The sequence below is a fragment of the Dicentrarchus labrax genome, unplaced genomic scaffold (genome assembly GCF_905237075.1).
Source record: "Dicentrarchus labrax unplaced genomic scaffold, dlabrax2021, whole genome shotgun sequence".
NCBI classification, from domain to species: Eukaryota; Metazoa; Chordata; class Actinopteri; family Moronidae; genus Dicentrarchus; species Dicentrarchus labrax.
Window position 1 is genome coordinate 9,818,231 of NW_026136724.1, and position 14,643 is coordinate 9,832,873.

The 14,643-nt window shown below is 40.2% G+C and overlaps 1 protein-coding gene across 11 annotated transcripts in view; it reads right to left on the reverse strand.

Moving 5' to 3' along the window:
- Positions 1-4,191: 4,191 nt before the first annotated feature.
- The window catches only part of cald1a (caldesmon 1a), a 57,576-nt gene continuing 47,124 nt past the window's right edge, over positions 4,192-14,643 (reverse strand). For 6 of the 11 annotated variants that reach the window (XM_051392702.1, XM_051392701.1, XM_051392699.1 and 3 more), the window contains 7 exons: positions 13,194-13,237; positions 12,896-12,974; positions 11,884-12,027; positions 11,619-11,714; positions 9,757-9,825; positions 8,016-8,052; positions 4,192-5,930 (listed from right to left, as the gene is read on the reverse strand). In XM_051392702.1, coding sequence (XP_051248662.1) covers positions 5,917-5,930; positions 8,016-8,052; positions 9,757-9,825; positions 11,619-11,714; positions 11,884-12,027; positions 12,896-12,974; positions 13,194-13,237 — 483 coding nt within the window. In that variant the 3' untranslated portion in view covers positions 4,192-5,916. Of the gene's footprint in view, positions 5,931-8,015; positions 8,053-9,395; positions 9,448-9,756; positions 9,826-11,618; positions 11,715-11,883; positions 12,028-12,895; positions 12,975-13,193; positions 13,238-14,643 lie in introns of all 11 variants that reach the window. The other 5 variants (XM_051392704.1, XM_051392709.1, XR_007882590.1 and 2 more) reach the window with 4 other exon arrangements.

The window sequence follows — 14,643 nt, forward strand, 5'->3', positions numbered from 1 at the left end:
TTTATAACAATGCCTCTCAGGACTTTGTCTTGCTTCTATTCCTCACCATAAAAACATGCTTAGAACAGTGACTTATTTGATATACATGCTGAATGGGTGATGTTGGGATAAAGAAAATTAGCTCCACATTCCCAGTTCCACCCTCCCTCCTCCTCCTGCCTGGCTACAGTCCTGTTCTTTCTTTCCAAGCCTTTTCAAAGGGCCAGCTGCACATTCAATCTCTGCATGCCATATTTACACTTTCCCTGTATATGGTTACTGTCCAAAGTCATGCTTCTGTTTAAATTCTGTTACATATCTGTTCAAATTCAAACACTGTGGTGCCTGAGCCCCTGTGTGGTTGTTCTCTGTGTCATCAGATTGAGTAGCTGACGTCAAAGGACGAGGGAAGACAAATGTGAAGAGGAGAAAGAAGGAGAAATAGAAGAATACCATCTGGTTGATGAAAAGCACTGACTGGAAACCCAGAAAGAATTCACAGCGTATGAGGGCTGTCAGGGCTCGGGTATTAAACGTGTATTTGCTTTAACGCATGCGGTCAGTCCCCGTTTGGCTGAAACAGTAAAATAACACACAGTCTGACAGTGGCAGGAATGTTGCGGCCGCTGGTTTCAGCATTAAGCAGCATTAAGTCAAAGCCCAAAGCATGCTACCAACACGGCAGTCTCAGGGGCGAGCTTAGCACCTTCTTCACCAGCATATGCGTTGCTCAGATCAGAATACATCTAAGAAAAGCCATCGTAAAATCTTTAAGAGTCTACTTAGGCAACATGTGAGCCAATTTAATTCAGCATCCATGACCTTGTATGAGGAACAGCTAGTTTTTAGATCCAGCAGAGGTTTATGTATCTAATTCAGCAGAACTCACTACAAGTTATTGGAAAACAAATCAAAAAACACACAAAAGTTTGATGAAAAATGCAGTATTTCAACTGTACTTCAAAGATGTTATTGACCTTTTTTCGCTGTCATGCACCCAGAGGTCATTGTCATGCTCACGTCTTACCTCCTGTATATCTCTGAGGAAGAGTTGGGATTAGCAGCAAGCTCGAGTCTTATTCTTTCACATCCAAAGACAAGTTCAATCATCCTCCCAACCAAAAAGCACACTTAATACAGCCCTGTCCATCATGTGACCACATATCTTTTCTATGACTGGTTAGGATTGTCAGTTCTATTGTTGGAGGCAGGAGATGAGTTATACCTGGAGAGGAATGCTGCCTTCAAGTGCTCCTCGCAATCTGCTACATTCGAAGCCAGAAAATGGAAAAACAAACTTAAAGTATTATTTGGCTAGAGATAAAAACAGGTCTTGTAGGGTTTTTTTTGTTTGTTTGTTTCTTTTGAGAATTGACACAACACAGAGCTGCTTTGTGCTGAAGTCGCTGTATGTAAAGTGGAAACGACATGCAAGATATTTTAAAATTTGTTATTAATGCACGGCTTCTACCAACAACTCAACTGTGTGTTCAACTTCATTATTTCACTTGTAATATTTCAATATTTCTGACAACACTTGAAGGCAGAGGAGGACTTGACAAAGCCCGAGTCCTTAGTCTCTCCTTTTCACAGTAACATCTATGCTTGATGTGGTACTAGAGCTGCACCTAACTATTACAATAATTCTGACAGCACTTGAAGGCAGCAAAGGACTTGACAATGACTGGGCCCTTTGTCTGTCCTTTTAAACCTATGCTTTATATTAATGCCATGTCATGTGTGACTAGGGCTGCAATTGTTCTTTCATTAATTAATCTGTTGATTATTTTTCTGATTAACTGATTACGGTAATCTTTTATTTCTAGTGTCAGAAAATAGCATGTTTTGTCCAACAGATATTCAATTTACAACCATACAAAAGCAGCAAATCCTCACAGTGAAAATATTTGAATAGGCTATTTGCTCCGAAAATGATTATAATTATATATTACTTGAGTAGTAACAGTAAGTCATTTTGACCATCGATTGGAGCCCCTGAACTGACAAAACATAGTAAAAGGTTTTTTTTGTTTTTTTTTTCTGAATTAACGACTTACTGTGTCATAATTATGCGATACTTTTTCATGAAAACATTATTATTATTTTTTTTTTATTTGCTCTGTTTTTCGGAATTAATGTGATACTGTGATACCAGGGCCAGGGCTGAGCCTAACACAAATCCTGTATTTCCAGCGGGCTCACGTAGGGCTGTTCACCCCCTGGAGAACTGGAGGGAGATCTGTGAGATCCTTGCCCACAGCCAGTGCTTCTTCTCGGCTGTCCTCCCGTGTGTGTGTGTGTGTGTGTGTGTGTGTGTGTGTGTGGACATTGGGTGATCCGCACCCAGGGGTGTGTGGTCACAGGAGGATAGCCGAGAACAGGCACCAGCTGTGGGCTCATCATGAAGCGCTCCATTTTATTAGTGAGTTTGCAGTGTGGGCTTGCAAAGTAGAGTCTCAACAGTCACACACAAATAGACACATATGTTACGACTGTATCCTCACTGCTATGCATCAAAACTATGATGAACTGGTGTGTGTAGTTAAATACCGTGGTAGGTTGTGTGCATGTTGTACTATTGAAGTGGGTCACAGCTCTCACCCCAAAGGTGACCTCCAGTGTCCCTGCACCTAGGGGTGAAGGCCACAAGATCTGAACAAAAGTTTTCCTAGTAACCTGAAATTAATTGAAAAGAAAAAGCAAAACAAAAGTAATACCATCTTGAAGCAACACCATTATATGTAAGAGTTAGATTTATTTGTTGCCCCCAGTTTCACTGTCGTAAATATGGACCGATGCACCCCTACATTTGTCATGATTACATTTCTTACGGCCAAAGAATACAGAGTCGACGATTGTGCCAAAACAGCCAAACATCGAGAGTGCAACAACACAAGACATAGCAATCTAACATTAGCTAGTATTAGCTATCTACTACTCTAACAGCGGGAACGCCAGCTCGCTCTCTGTCTGCTTCTGTTGCACCAATCCAGTTTCACCAAAATCTGTGACATAACGTTACATCAGTGGTTCCCAACCAACCTTCCCATTAGGGGTTGCAAAGCTAAAAACTTATACACATAAGGCCTATATCTCAACATTTCATTCATTTCTGTGAGGAAAACTTAATGAAATTGTTATTTTTAAAGTTTAGATTATTATTTAACATAAATAAACTCTGAAGACGTGAACACAAGCTACATATACAGAGCCTTCCCTCTCTGCTAAACAGCCTCATTAAAAGAATAATGGTGTCTCAGAGAGAAGAAAACACTGAATTTATCGAAAAGAAAGCCTATTTAGTATGTATGATTATTAACTCATGAATTGTAAACTCATCTGTGGTTTAATATTCACAGGAAATTATTTGCTCAGAATTTATTCAAATTGCCTGTTTTAGAAAACTTCTTGCAGTTATTGCGGCCCTTAAGGAAAAAGGCTGGGAACCACTGAGTTACAAAGTTCAAGAACAGGCGTAGGGCGGCTCATGACTTCACCCTCCTGGAAAAAAAATATTGCTGCCTTGGCTGGTGTCATTTATATAACAAAAGTTAGCTTCAGTTATGTAGCTAGCTGAAAAAGGCTGGTGCTCAGTGTGCGTAGCCACCAGTGTTTTCAGCTAAGCTATGGAAAATTGGAAATTCGGTGTGGAAAAGGGAATATTGTGTAGGGAAAACAGATTTTATGATTGTGCCAAGAACCTCCAAAATAGGAAAATGAAGTTGAAGAATAAAATTAGCAGGGGCAGATCTAGAATGGTGCAAATGCCTGATTTGTGGTGTTGGTAGATTAGAAATAAGCAAATATTGTTTTAAATTAATTGACTGTGATTAAATAAGCATATATTTCTGCCATCCATTGAAGTCTCCAGGCCACCCTCTTGCCACTTCATGAATATATCTCCTAGATCCACCCCTAAAAAATTAGACCATGAAAGATAAAATGAGGGGGAAAAAAATAGTTTTAATTTATTCTATTAAATGATTGGTGGTAATGCAGAAGGTGTTTTGCTTTATTTTTCAAAGGAAAAATTATGAAGCTTTAACTTTCTTTTCACTCTGACTTAAATTATTTAGCTAACCATATAAAACTTACTGATAGGTATTTTGTCAGCTTTATGTTTCCATAATCAACTAATTGTTTTAACACGTGTACACACAGAATATAATGTGGTAGTAGAGTGGTGGAGTTATGGAAGAAAACTCAACAATGTGGAATACCTCAATGTCTTTATTGCTGTTGTTGAGTCAAGGGTACAATGTTTAAAACATTCATCCAGTTGGTAACTGCCCACTTGTATGACATTGGGAGTGTTTAGAGAGACTACAGATAGTGTGATTTGCATAGGCTTAGCGCTACACAAATAACAAGTGTCTGGTTAAACATGGAAATAGAAGAACATTAAAAAACATAAAATGGACACAAGGTTGTAAAAAAAAAAAAAAACAATACGGCATTATGAAACCACTGTATTAAAAAAAAAACATAAATGTCACATTAAATCACGCTTAAAAGTATTTTGGTCAAGCTCCCCTGCTCTTTTCAGGAGCCATGGAATGTGATTGTCAGACTTTTGAGCAGTAACATTGATCAATTTAATGCCCCAGCAAACCGTTAATAATATCAAAGCTTGCATCGCGCAAAGACTATGAAAGGGAATGTGCTTACTATACTTACTGTAAAACCATATCAGTGAAAAAGAAACATGAAAATTACAAGTCTTAATATCATACTGAGTTGCTTTGAGGCTATCATGTACTGTACCTCAGCTGTCATAAATGTTTTCATTGCAATCATAAGGCCAGAAGAATTACATAGTGGTAAATATCCTTGTAGTATCTTGCTATATGCTTAGGCACCCTGGTTTTACTTTGTATGCCCTCAATTAGAAAATGATCGCTGAGCATAAGAGTGTGCATAGAGGCAATAAAGAAAGTTAAAGGTAGAATTAAAAAAAGAGGGTTGGTTTGCCGATTTCCTACATTATAAAACCTACAGCTTTTAAGCAGCAAAGGCACCTTGTGCACCTGCTTTTTAAAGAGGAATGTCTGAAGATTTTAAAGTGATCCAAACAGGTACAAAAGCTACAATAACAGCTAGAAATAGAAAAGACAAAACACATTAAAACATAAATAAAATGACATATAGGGTAATAAAAGTCATAATGGCCTTCTGAATATTCAACACTCCTATCACCACCGAAATTAACTGCCTGTTGGTGAATAGTTTCTGGATACAAAAAAAAAGCAAAAAATACCTTTTGTTATGATTATAAAGATGTTATATAAGATACAGTATGATAGGTCATATTCAAAAACATCACATGTGCTAACATATATTACTCAGACCATTGCTGCACTATTGGTAAGACATAATAAAAGTGAAATCAGCTAAATTCTAGAAGTGCTTATATTTCTATCCTGAACTGGTGAACGTTGAATAAAATAGCAATGTGTGAAGCTTTTGCTTTAAATATAAATTAAAAAAAGAGATGGAACATGTACTGTAGGAGGGAGAGAACAGATTTCACCCATCTCTTTGGAATGTGGAAACGTTTAAGTCATCTACTCTGTCTCTATCAAAACTGTCGGCATGGAGTAACACACATAAATCTAAATTTAATTTGTTTTTGTTTTTTTTTTCCTCCTCCAGGATTGTATTAAGTAATTAGTAATAGTAATTACAAATGTCCAAATTTCACAGCATTTTGTTTCTTTTAGAAAGCAAAAAAAAATCATTGTGCAAAGGCACTATTCGTGGCAACCGTACAAAAAAAAAGATGCTGTTTTGGTACAGTGCTTGGACAGCGTCTCTCCTGTCCCTCCGTTTTCATGGGGTCCCTCTAGGGAGTATGATCATTATTTGGTTCTTAAGACAAAGTCAAAGGAAGAGTCTTGGATTGTCGTGGTCCCCAGCTTTTGTGGCTCCTTCAAGACATTAGTGTCCCATACCTGGTGAAAAACACACAATGAGTCCATCAGTGGCTTCATAAGTGTGCAGACAGGTGTGGGTTTATGACCCTGAGCTTGTGAAACAGAAGCTCAAACAGGCAACAAACACCACCGTACAAGTGTTGAAATCATGCAGTTAACATGCAGTTTAAAGGCTATTTCATGCTTCCATTAACAACCCCCCCCCCCCCACATTGAGAGGGATATTTTGAGGGGTGTTTTCTTGCTTGATAGATAACATTAAAATTTTGCCAGTACCTGCAAAACTAATGAGATTCCCATCAGCCTGTGCTGTAACTGTTTAGTGCTAATTAGCAAATGTTAGCATTGTTAACACCGAAACTGAGATGGTGAGCATGTTAGCATTACTGTGCCTGAGTATGAGCTCACAGAGCAGCTAGCATGGCTGTAGACTCTTGGTCCTGTTCTGGTCTAAACCCACAGATCAAAACAGGTCACATCCCTGCAAGATGTTTGAGATTGTGATAGGTAAATCTGATTCTCTAACATGGAGTAACAGGAGTTTAGTAAAGCAAACTTAGAGCAGATTGAAACATTGAGGTCTCTAAATGATATACTATTGTGCACAATACAATTACTCTATATTGTAATATAACAGAAAGTGAAAATGTGTACACTCACAAATGACCACAAATGATTCATAGTTTTAATGAATACAGAATTCCAAACTCATTTCTTTTTTTTGAACTTATTGTTCTAAATTTAGTACAGGCAGAGAGATCCAACTTTACTTTCCAAAATGGTGAACATTATTTTGGTTTTCTGTTAGATCCAAGCATGTGGAGAGTGTGAGGCTGCTAACTTGTATGCGGTCCAGTGTGGAGTCAAATGTCTGCAAAATGTCCTGCAGCCAACTACTAGCAAAGAAATACAAAATCTATACAAAGCCTCTGTCATCCTCTGAGTCGGACTGTGATGGTGTGCTAATCTCCAACATACCAGCTATTAATCTGACAAACCGGCCTGGCAGCACTCCGAGAGGCAGGACTGTGGTCTGAGCAGCAGAAGTGGACGTGTACATGAGTGGAAAAGCTGAAAGGTTTGAGTGGCGTCGAGATGACAGTTGAGTGGGTTTATAAGGTGAAATTGGCGTGTGTCTGTGTCTGTGTGTGTTTGTGTGTGTGAAGCTGTGCGCTGAATAAGCAGCACATTACGCAGACATGTACGGAATCCCTCAAGGCCAAAACCCCTCTTCTGAACACAGGGGGGAACAAGAGGAGGAAGGGACTGCACTCAGATCTGATTTTAAAATAGCAAGCAATGTTTAAATGGCATCCTAAAACGCTGTGGAGCAAAGGCCGAATGGCAAACAGAAAAAGGCTGCAGGGTAGGCTATGATAGGGTCAGTTATTGGTTTTGAGACACATGGCGTCGTATAAATCAAAGAGCCAGTGACAGGGCGACTTACTTAACGAGAAGGTCACACCTCCAATCTCTGAAAAAATTACAGTCCTGCCAAAGTGCTAGGACATTTGTCCTAACAAACACAATGGGAAACGTTTGTTGTTGGGAAGCCAGTGAGGGATCATGTGTTTTTTTTTGCCGCACTGGCTACTTCTATTAGGCATGAATTGATGTGAGTGGGGGGAGAATATCTTGAACTTTTGTGCATGTCATACCCTCTCAGTGTAGCTGACACAAGAAACAATTGGCTAATGACACTTGGCGATGAGAAAATCTCTTTCCCTGTCCTTTTCAGAGTGTCTAAATTCCCTTTTATCTCTGCAATTATGTCATCAAGTACTCTGCCTGTATGCTTTTAAAATCATACTGTCATTGTTGGGTGAAAAACTCACAACTCATATTGGTAATTTCCATGTTTTTACTTCCATTTAAGGGTTAAGCACTCCTTTATGGGTTGAGAAAAAAAGAAAATCCCATCTTTTGGCTTCTAAAAGCAATTAGAAACATTTCAAAAACACAAAAACAGAACAAGGTGGTGTTTCTTATGTTTTGAAAAGTGTATGTACAACTGCTGTATGCATGCCCCCAACCCTGCCTACCCCTACATACACAAGCTCTGCAGTTACAAGCTGACACTTCTGGCGCCTTGTAATAACTCACCGTTGGCGACTGATTTGGTCTCCCCTCTGCCTGCCACCTGCAAGACAAGAAGACAGGAGGATAATAAGGCAGCACAGATGCAGACAGATACAGCAAGTTAGCAAAACAGACCTGCAAAGCTTCCAGTCCAAGCAGCGAGTGCTTACATTTACATCTATACAGACTCATGAACCGATCCAGATCTCCCTCAGCAGTCGTTATCCTGTACATCTTGCCTTCCCTGACATCACAGCATAGCACGGTTAGCTAATGACAAGGCTGCTAACCGCTACCTTTCCTGTCCAGGGCCCTTTTTACGTCAGTGCAGACCACCGCCTGGTGCCCTCCAACCCCACTACTCGCTGTGGCGGACCACAGCCTCCGGCCAGCCCTGCAGCTGTTGGCTGCAGGGACACACTACTGCCAGGGTAGGAAAGAAGGAAGGAAGGAAGGAAGGAAGGAAGGAAAGAAGGAAAGCTCATACCAAAGTAAGTGTGGTTGATTGGGAATCCTTTTCTTACTCTTTTTTTAAAATGTGGGGCTGCATTTCTATTAAGCAGCTCTACAAAACCGACTTTATCTATGTATAGAAATAAAGATAAGACAATTTATTCATGTCAGGTTTAGTCAGTCTTGTTTGAAAATGTGAGGTGATAACACTGATTCAATACTGTCATTGTGCAACTCAGCAAGGCGTCTTACTTGTAAAGCTTGCTGGAAACAGTTCCTCCATTAGGGCAATATAATGTTAAGTGAAGTTGGACTGAGAGTAGTGCTCTGTCAGAAGAAGGTGCAGTGATGTGATACAGCCATTTGTGAAAAGCATTCAGCCCACAGTTGGACAACAGGCGCATTGTTAAAGGTTTTTTTTACGACACAGAATTTACACTAAACTGTAATCTTCTGGACTTTGTTGAGTCGGCTTTAACAAGATATTGGTGTTAATGGAGTCAACAGCGTAATCCTTTAAAATTGGCTTTACTTTGTTCCTTTAATTTTACAGCTCTTAGAACATCTGGCACACATGCTTTACAAGTTTCGTTCTTTGGTGCCCTATGTGCATTTTGGAAAGCAACTGATGTTTATTGCTCAATATTTACAAAACGCAAATAATTGCTTTGTGTCTGAAGGGACTTGAATAATATTCAACAGAGAGTATGCCAAGAATCCCTCAAATCATGCGAACGGAAGACACATTTTTCAAATCATAAACGTCTAATTTTGGACTGAAACTCTTAGATATTATCATTCTAATTAATATAAGCAGTAGCGTCCAACCACAGCAGAACAGAGCGCAGCTTTGCCAACGACACAGAGCAAAGAGTCGACAGTGTGACAGCAGAGCGTGAGGTCATTCTGTGATAAGTGCTTTGAAGGAACGTGGAACAATTGCTCCTTTACCTCTCCAGGCTTATTCCAGATTTAACGGTGAGGTCAACTAGCTATGGGAGTTCTTTAAAACAAAAACAAACAGAAGTGATTGTTACTCCCATTGCTGCGACACCGGGGTCAAAATATCGTGAGATTAGTTTCATATTCCTCCTTCATTTAACGAAACGTTCTCTTGATCGACAACAACTGGAAAACCATGAAAAACCACGGAAATCCTTCCAAGACCACAAACCAATTTGGCATCATTAAAACATCATCTGGACATACTCCAGGATGTGTAATGCTCACTTGGATTTTCCCCGATGGGTGAGACTGGTACTCTTTCTTCATGATGCTAGACACTGAGTACTCTGAAATGAATAATAGCTACCTTGGTTGGAGAGGCACCTTTGTTTTCCCATAGACTCCTCTTGTTGGTGACATCAACAGGCTTCAGGTCCTGTCAGAGAGGGACAGAAAAACAGGAGAGCAAAGACAAAAGCATCATATCAGAGTGCTCAGCGTTTTGTAGGTCAATTTGAAAATAGTCATCATATTGTGGCAAATGGCAGAGTACCTGAGATGTAGAGGAGGTGGGGAAGGGGGATGACAGAGGAAGACAGAGAGCTTGAGGAAGGAGAGCAAAGGTTGACAGACACTATCAAGCAGAGAGGTGCTTGTCTACAGGAAGTGGAAAATAGCACTGTCACTGTGAGTCTGAGGCACCCCTCTCTCAAGACACTACATCACAATACAAAACGAAAGAGCTATTCATGGATAGCAGCGTTATATGGCAAATGAGCTCCAGTTCTGAAGGAAATATTCACTTGTTGAACACTCTTTTGGAAATACTATAAAGTCTCCTTTCATATTCTCCTCTCTCCTAATGTGTGCTACCTATTTGAGCCATAATCTGCAACATACAAATCTCCAACATAAATATTTTGGGGAAATAATATAGATAGGAGTGAAGAGAAGCTACAGATACACATGAGCAGGACTGAAGAAACACACACTCAGGCTTTCTGTCTGTCTGCTAGTGAAGCTTATGATAAGCTTGAGATAAAATGCTTAAGTGACACTGTATACCAAACGGATGCCAAGTGTGTAATATCCACATGTACTCTGTAGATACTGTGATTAGACGCAAGAGTGGACTGCAGCAAACTATGAAGTTATTTTTATTTATGGCCACCAGGTGGTGCCAGACAGATGATATCTCAACCTGGCTTGTTCCTATGCATCATTTGAAAATGATTATAAAACATCTACTGTACAGATCATGACCAGCAGTAATTGTGACACTGGCATATTATTAATGCTGCCAGTCTGATATAAGAGTGAGATTACTGCTTTTATTATGAGGTTGACCAGAGTTTCCTTGAATGAATGCAGCTCAGATGTTATAGGATCTGACTACTGAATCTGAAAAAGACATATATCCATATACGTGGGGGTCAAGTTCTGTCTTCACTCCAGCTATAAGCAGACACTTGAAGCCCCTTCAAACCTTAAACATACTACAAGCAGGTTATGAAACAGTCTCAGTTTAATACTGATGCACGAGACCATCAGCGAGAAGATTGGCTGTTTCTATACAGCCTGCCACCAGGTCGGTATTGGTCGGGTTCCCATGAATTGAGACAAAACAAGGCGGTGGAAACACTACCGCTTTTGTCCACAGGGGGCGCCAGAATCAACAAAAATGAAAGGTCCCAGTACGGGCTTTAAGTATTTCTCTAATATTTACCGTTCATGACTAAATGAGCTAATAACACATAAAAAAAAAATAAAAAAAACATCTTAAGGTGTTATTTAAGGAGATTTTAATAATGACTGTGACCAAGCAAACCACCAGCTGTCCTCCGATTCCGATTAAAATGGTGCTCCATTCTGATTGGTGCATGAAAATATGTGACATAAATACATCAGAAATCTCTCATGTCATAACCAAAACTGTTCTAACTTGGGCATAAAACTGTGCGTTCATGTAGGAACCCATCGCTCATAGTGAGAACATTCAGGCCTTGAAAGTAGAGATTTGAAGAAAACCATCTTGGATGAGTTGAAACATACTGATATAAATCTTCACAGACATAAAGATCACTCTAGCCATAATGCAGTCAATCGACACAGCTGCTTCTGCTATGTTGCAGTTTTTTTTCAGCATTTCTCTATAGGGCCCCGAGCTGTACAGTACATGTACTGTATTTCCTAGCAGCAGAGACAGGGGTTGCTACAGCGACGACCTACCGCTGGCCTTCCTCCTGACGTTTTGCCGCTCTCCGGGGTTTTATTCAGCCAGTCGTTGATGCGGCCCGCCACGCCTGTCTTCATCACAGCTGCTTCCTGTTTGGATAGGGTCAAAGGTCAACTAAGGTTGGTCGTCATCGGCAACGGGGCAGAGCAGGAAGTGCCAGTGAATTGGGCTCTTTCCTTTCTCTCTCTCTCTCTCTCGCTCCAGTCACACACAGCGTCTCATTAATGATCTCAAATCCTCCACCACCTTGTTTTTTACCTTGAACGTGCTCCCGCCACTTCCAGGTGAGGCGAACACGTTGCCCTTCTCCCACATGCTCTTGATGCTTCGTATGCTGTCGGTGACCATGGGCAGATCAACCGCTCCAGAGCGAGGGGATCGAGACTCCTTGTTCTCTCTCTGCTGAGACAAAGTGGTGGCCTTAAGCTAGTGAACAGCAGGGACGACTGTTCTGATCAAAGCTTGGATACCTGTCTTTTTTCTTAAAAACCCACACGAGCTTGCTAATAATAACAGCGACAAATTCCTACAGCTTCTTCAAAGGACATTTTACTGTGTTGCTTTGGGATTTCAAATCAACAGGGAAACATGCTGGGTAGGACTTAAAAAGAATTAGCATGAGGGAGCAACACGCCACACTAATTCGGACTGCTTATGTGTCTCCAGTTGAGGACACAGGATGGGTATTTTTCTGGGGCAACTTCAAAATCATATTTTTTTTAGCACACCAATGCTGGAATCAGATCAGGAAATTTAAGCAGTTTTATATGTATATTTCATATGTATATGTGAATTCAGGATTCTATAGATTTGCCTCTTGTTGCTCAAATCTGATTTCAAATTGCCCTTTACATTACTTGCAATGTGACATTTAGTTTTATTTATAAGATCGTATTTTTTTAAATGGAAGATGCACAAACACTGAAATGGCTATTTAAATATGAAATTCATATTTAAGTTAGCCACTTTCTTGGATAAAGTATGAGGGTTGAGGAAAATAGCCTTTTATGAGGATAAACTTGAAGTGGGCTTGTAATCTCTTTTTTATTTTCTGCTATTTGTTATACAAAATATATTAAATTTGCATGTAAACTTATGTCATTTTAAAGTATATACATACTATATATAGTGCTGTTTGATATACAGCTGTGTCTTGTAATCCCAAGTGAGATAGGCCAAATGTTTTGCATGACAAGTAAGTAAATACTTTAACTAACACACCTTCTTAATATGACAATAATGGCCATTTTACAGCCGAAGACATACTAACCTGAGCAGCTGAGGTGTACTGCTCCAGCCTGTTGTCTATCTTGGACACCACAGGAGAATGAGACGCCTTCACTGTGCTGCTGGGCAGAAGCAAACAGTCAGCATACACAGCACGAGACCACTTTGGATGTTATAAACAGTGTGGTCTACCATTTCATCTTTAGTGCCTTGAGAGAGGACACTTGCGACCCTAAGTGGGGATTAAAACTTCAACTCTGAGTTACATTTTTCCTCTTCATCAAAACTTCCATGCTCGACCAAAAAAACCCTTGTTACTGGGGGGGGGGACATGTTTTTACCTTTTCTGTGCCGACTTGTTCAGGAACTCTGCCCTCTCTCCAATCTGTTGAGAAAGGTTATTAGAGCTCTAGGTTAATAAATATTGCAGTGATGTTCCACACATGCATACATGTAACACAACATCTCCTTCACTCTTCAGTAGCCTTAAAACAGATGTTAAACCCAGCCCTCCCCTTGATTTCCATGCTTCTATCATTTCCTTCTTGTTTGTAGTAGTTTCCTGACTTGAGTTCATAAGTCAATATGTAGACACACGTGATTCTGTATTAAGTAATTACTGGTCCTGGTCCATTTTTCAAAACTGAAATAGCATTATGTACTTAACTTTCTTGCCAATAATCACTTGACTACGACAGTATTTTCTTTAATGGTGAATATCTAATTTTGTCTCATTTCTTCACATGCTCAATAAGCTGGATTTTCCTCCTGACACACAGTGTAACCGGTTGTTCCCTCCGTGTGCAAAATGCACCACACACACACACACACACACACACACACACACACACACACACACACACACACACACACACACACACACACACACACAGCAAAATACACACACGTTTTTTCCTATCTCTACGGTTGGACTGTGGGAATCTCAGGATTGTTTATGATATGTGTGTGGGGGGGGGGGCTAAAAGAGAGGGCAACACATGGAATCCTTAGACGCTCACAAACTTTAAACGGACAAAAGAAGAAACTGCAGAAAAAGCTCTCTTCCCCCTCCCTGTGAAAAAGGACCTCTCTCTCGGCCGCTACCGAATGTGGGAGTTCCCAAAATACTCCTCGACAGGAAATTCCCCATTCTCAGATGCGTTTTAAAGAGCGGTAGCCATCCGAACGCAGTTACAGTAACCCTGTTAACCCTAATCGCTTCCCTGCATCCCTGTAGCCTGTCCCTCATTCTGTCCCATTGCTCTTCCAGAGAACGCTGTGCTCTATCTACAGCACGGAGCAGGGGTTATGCTGGTTTACTGCTGATAACATGTAGACAAGCTCCTGGGACTGTGTGTTCCACTGGTGATTGCTGATAGGAGGCATAAATCTCTCTGTTTTAGCAGTTGTTGGGCAATTAAAAAAAAAACGTAACAGCAGAAGGCAATGAAAAAACAAAACAATATATGCACTCAATTGAAACAGGCTGCTGATTAGCACGAGCACCATGTGAGACAGATATGAGTGTATTGTTATGTGCTCCTTTCACTTATGTGACTATTACAGCTTCCATACTGTGTGCTGTGGTATGACGATGTGCAGTATGAAAGGTTTTGCTTGTAGTAATGAACCTAAAGAGATTTGTCACCAAACTCTGCTATATTTGCTTTGGTTTTACACCAAATGGCAGACTGATAAAGTTAGCTGGTAGCTAGCTAAGTGAACATGGTGGAGCATTCAGAAGCTAAAAAGACAGATATTTAACTCAGGAGAGGCTGAATATTGGATTTA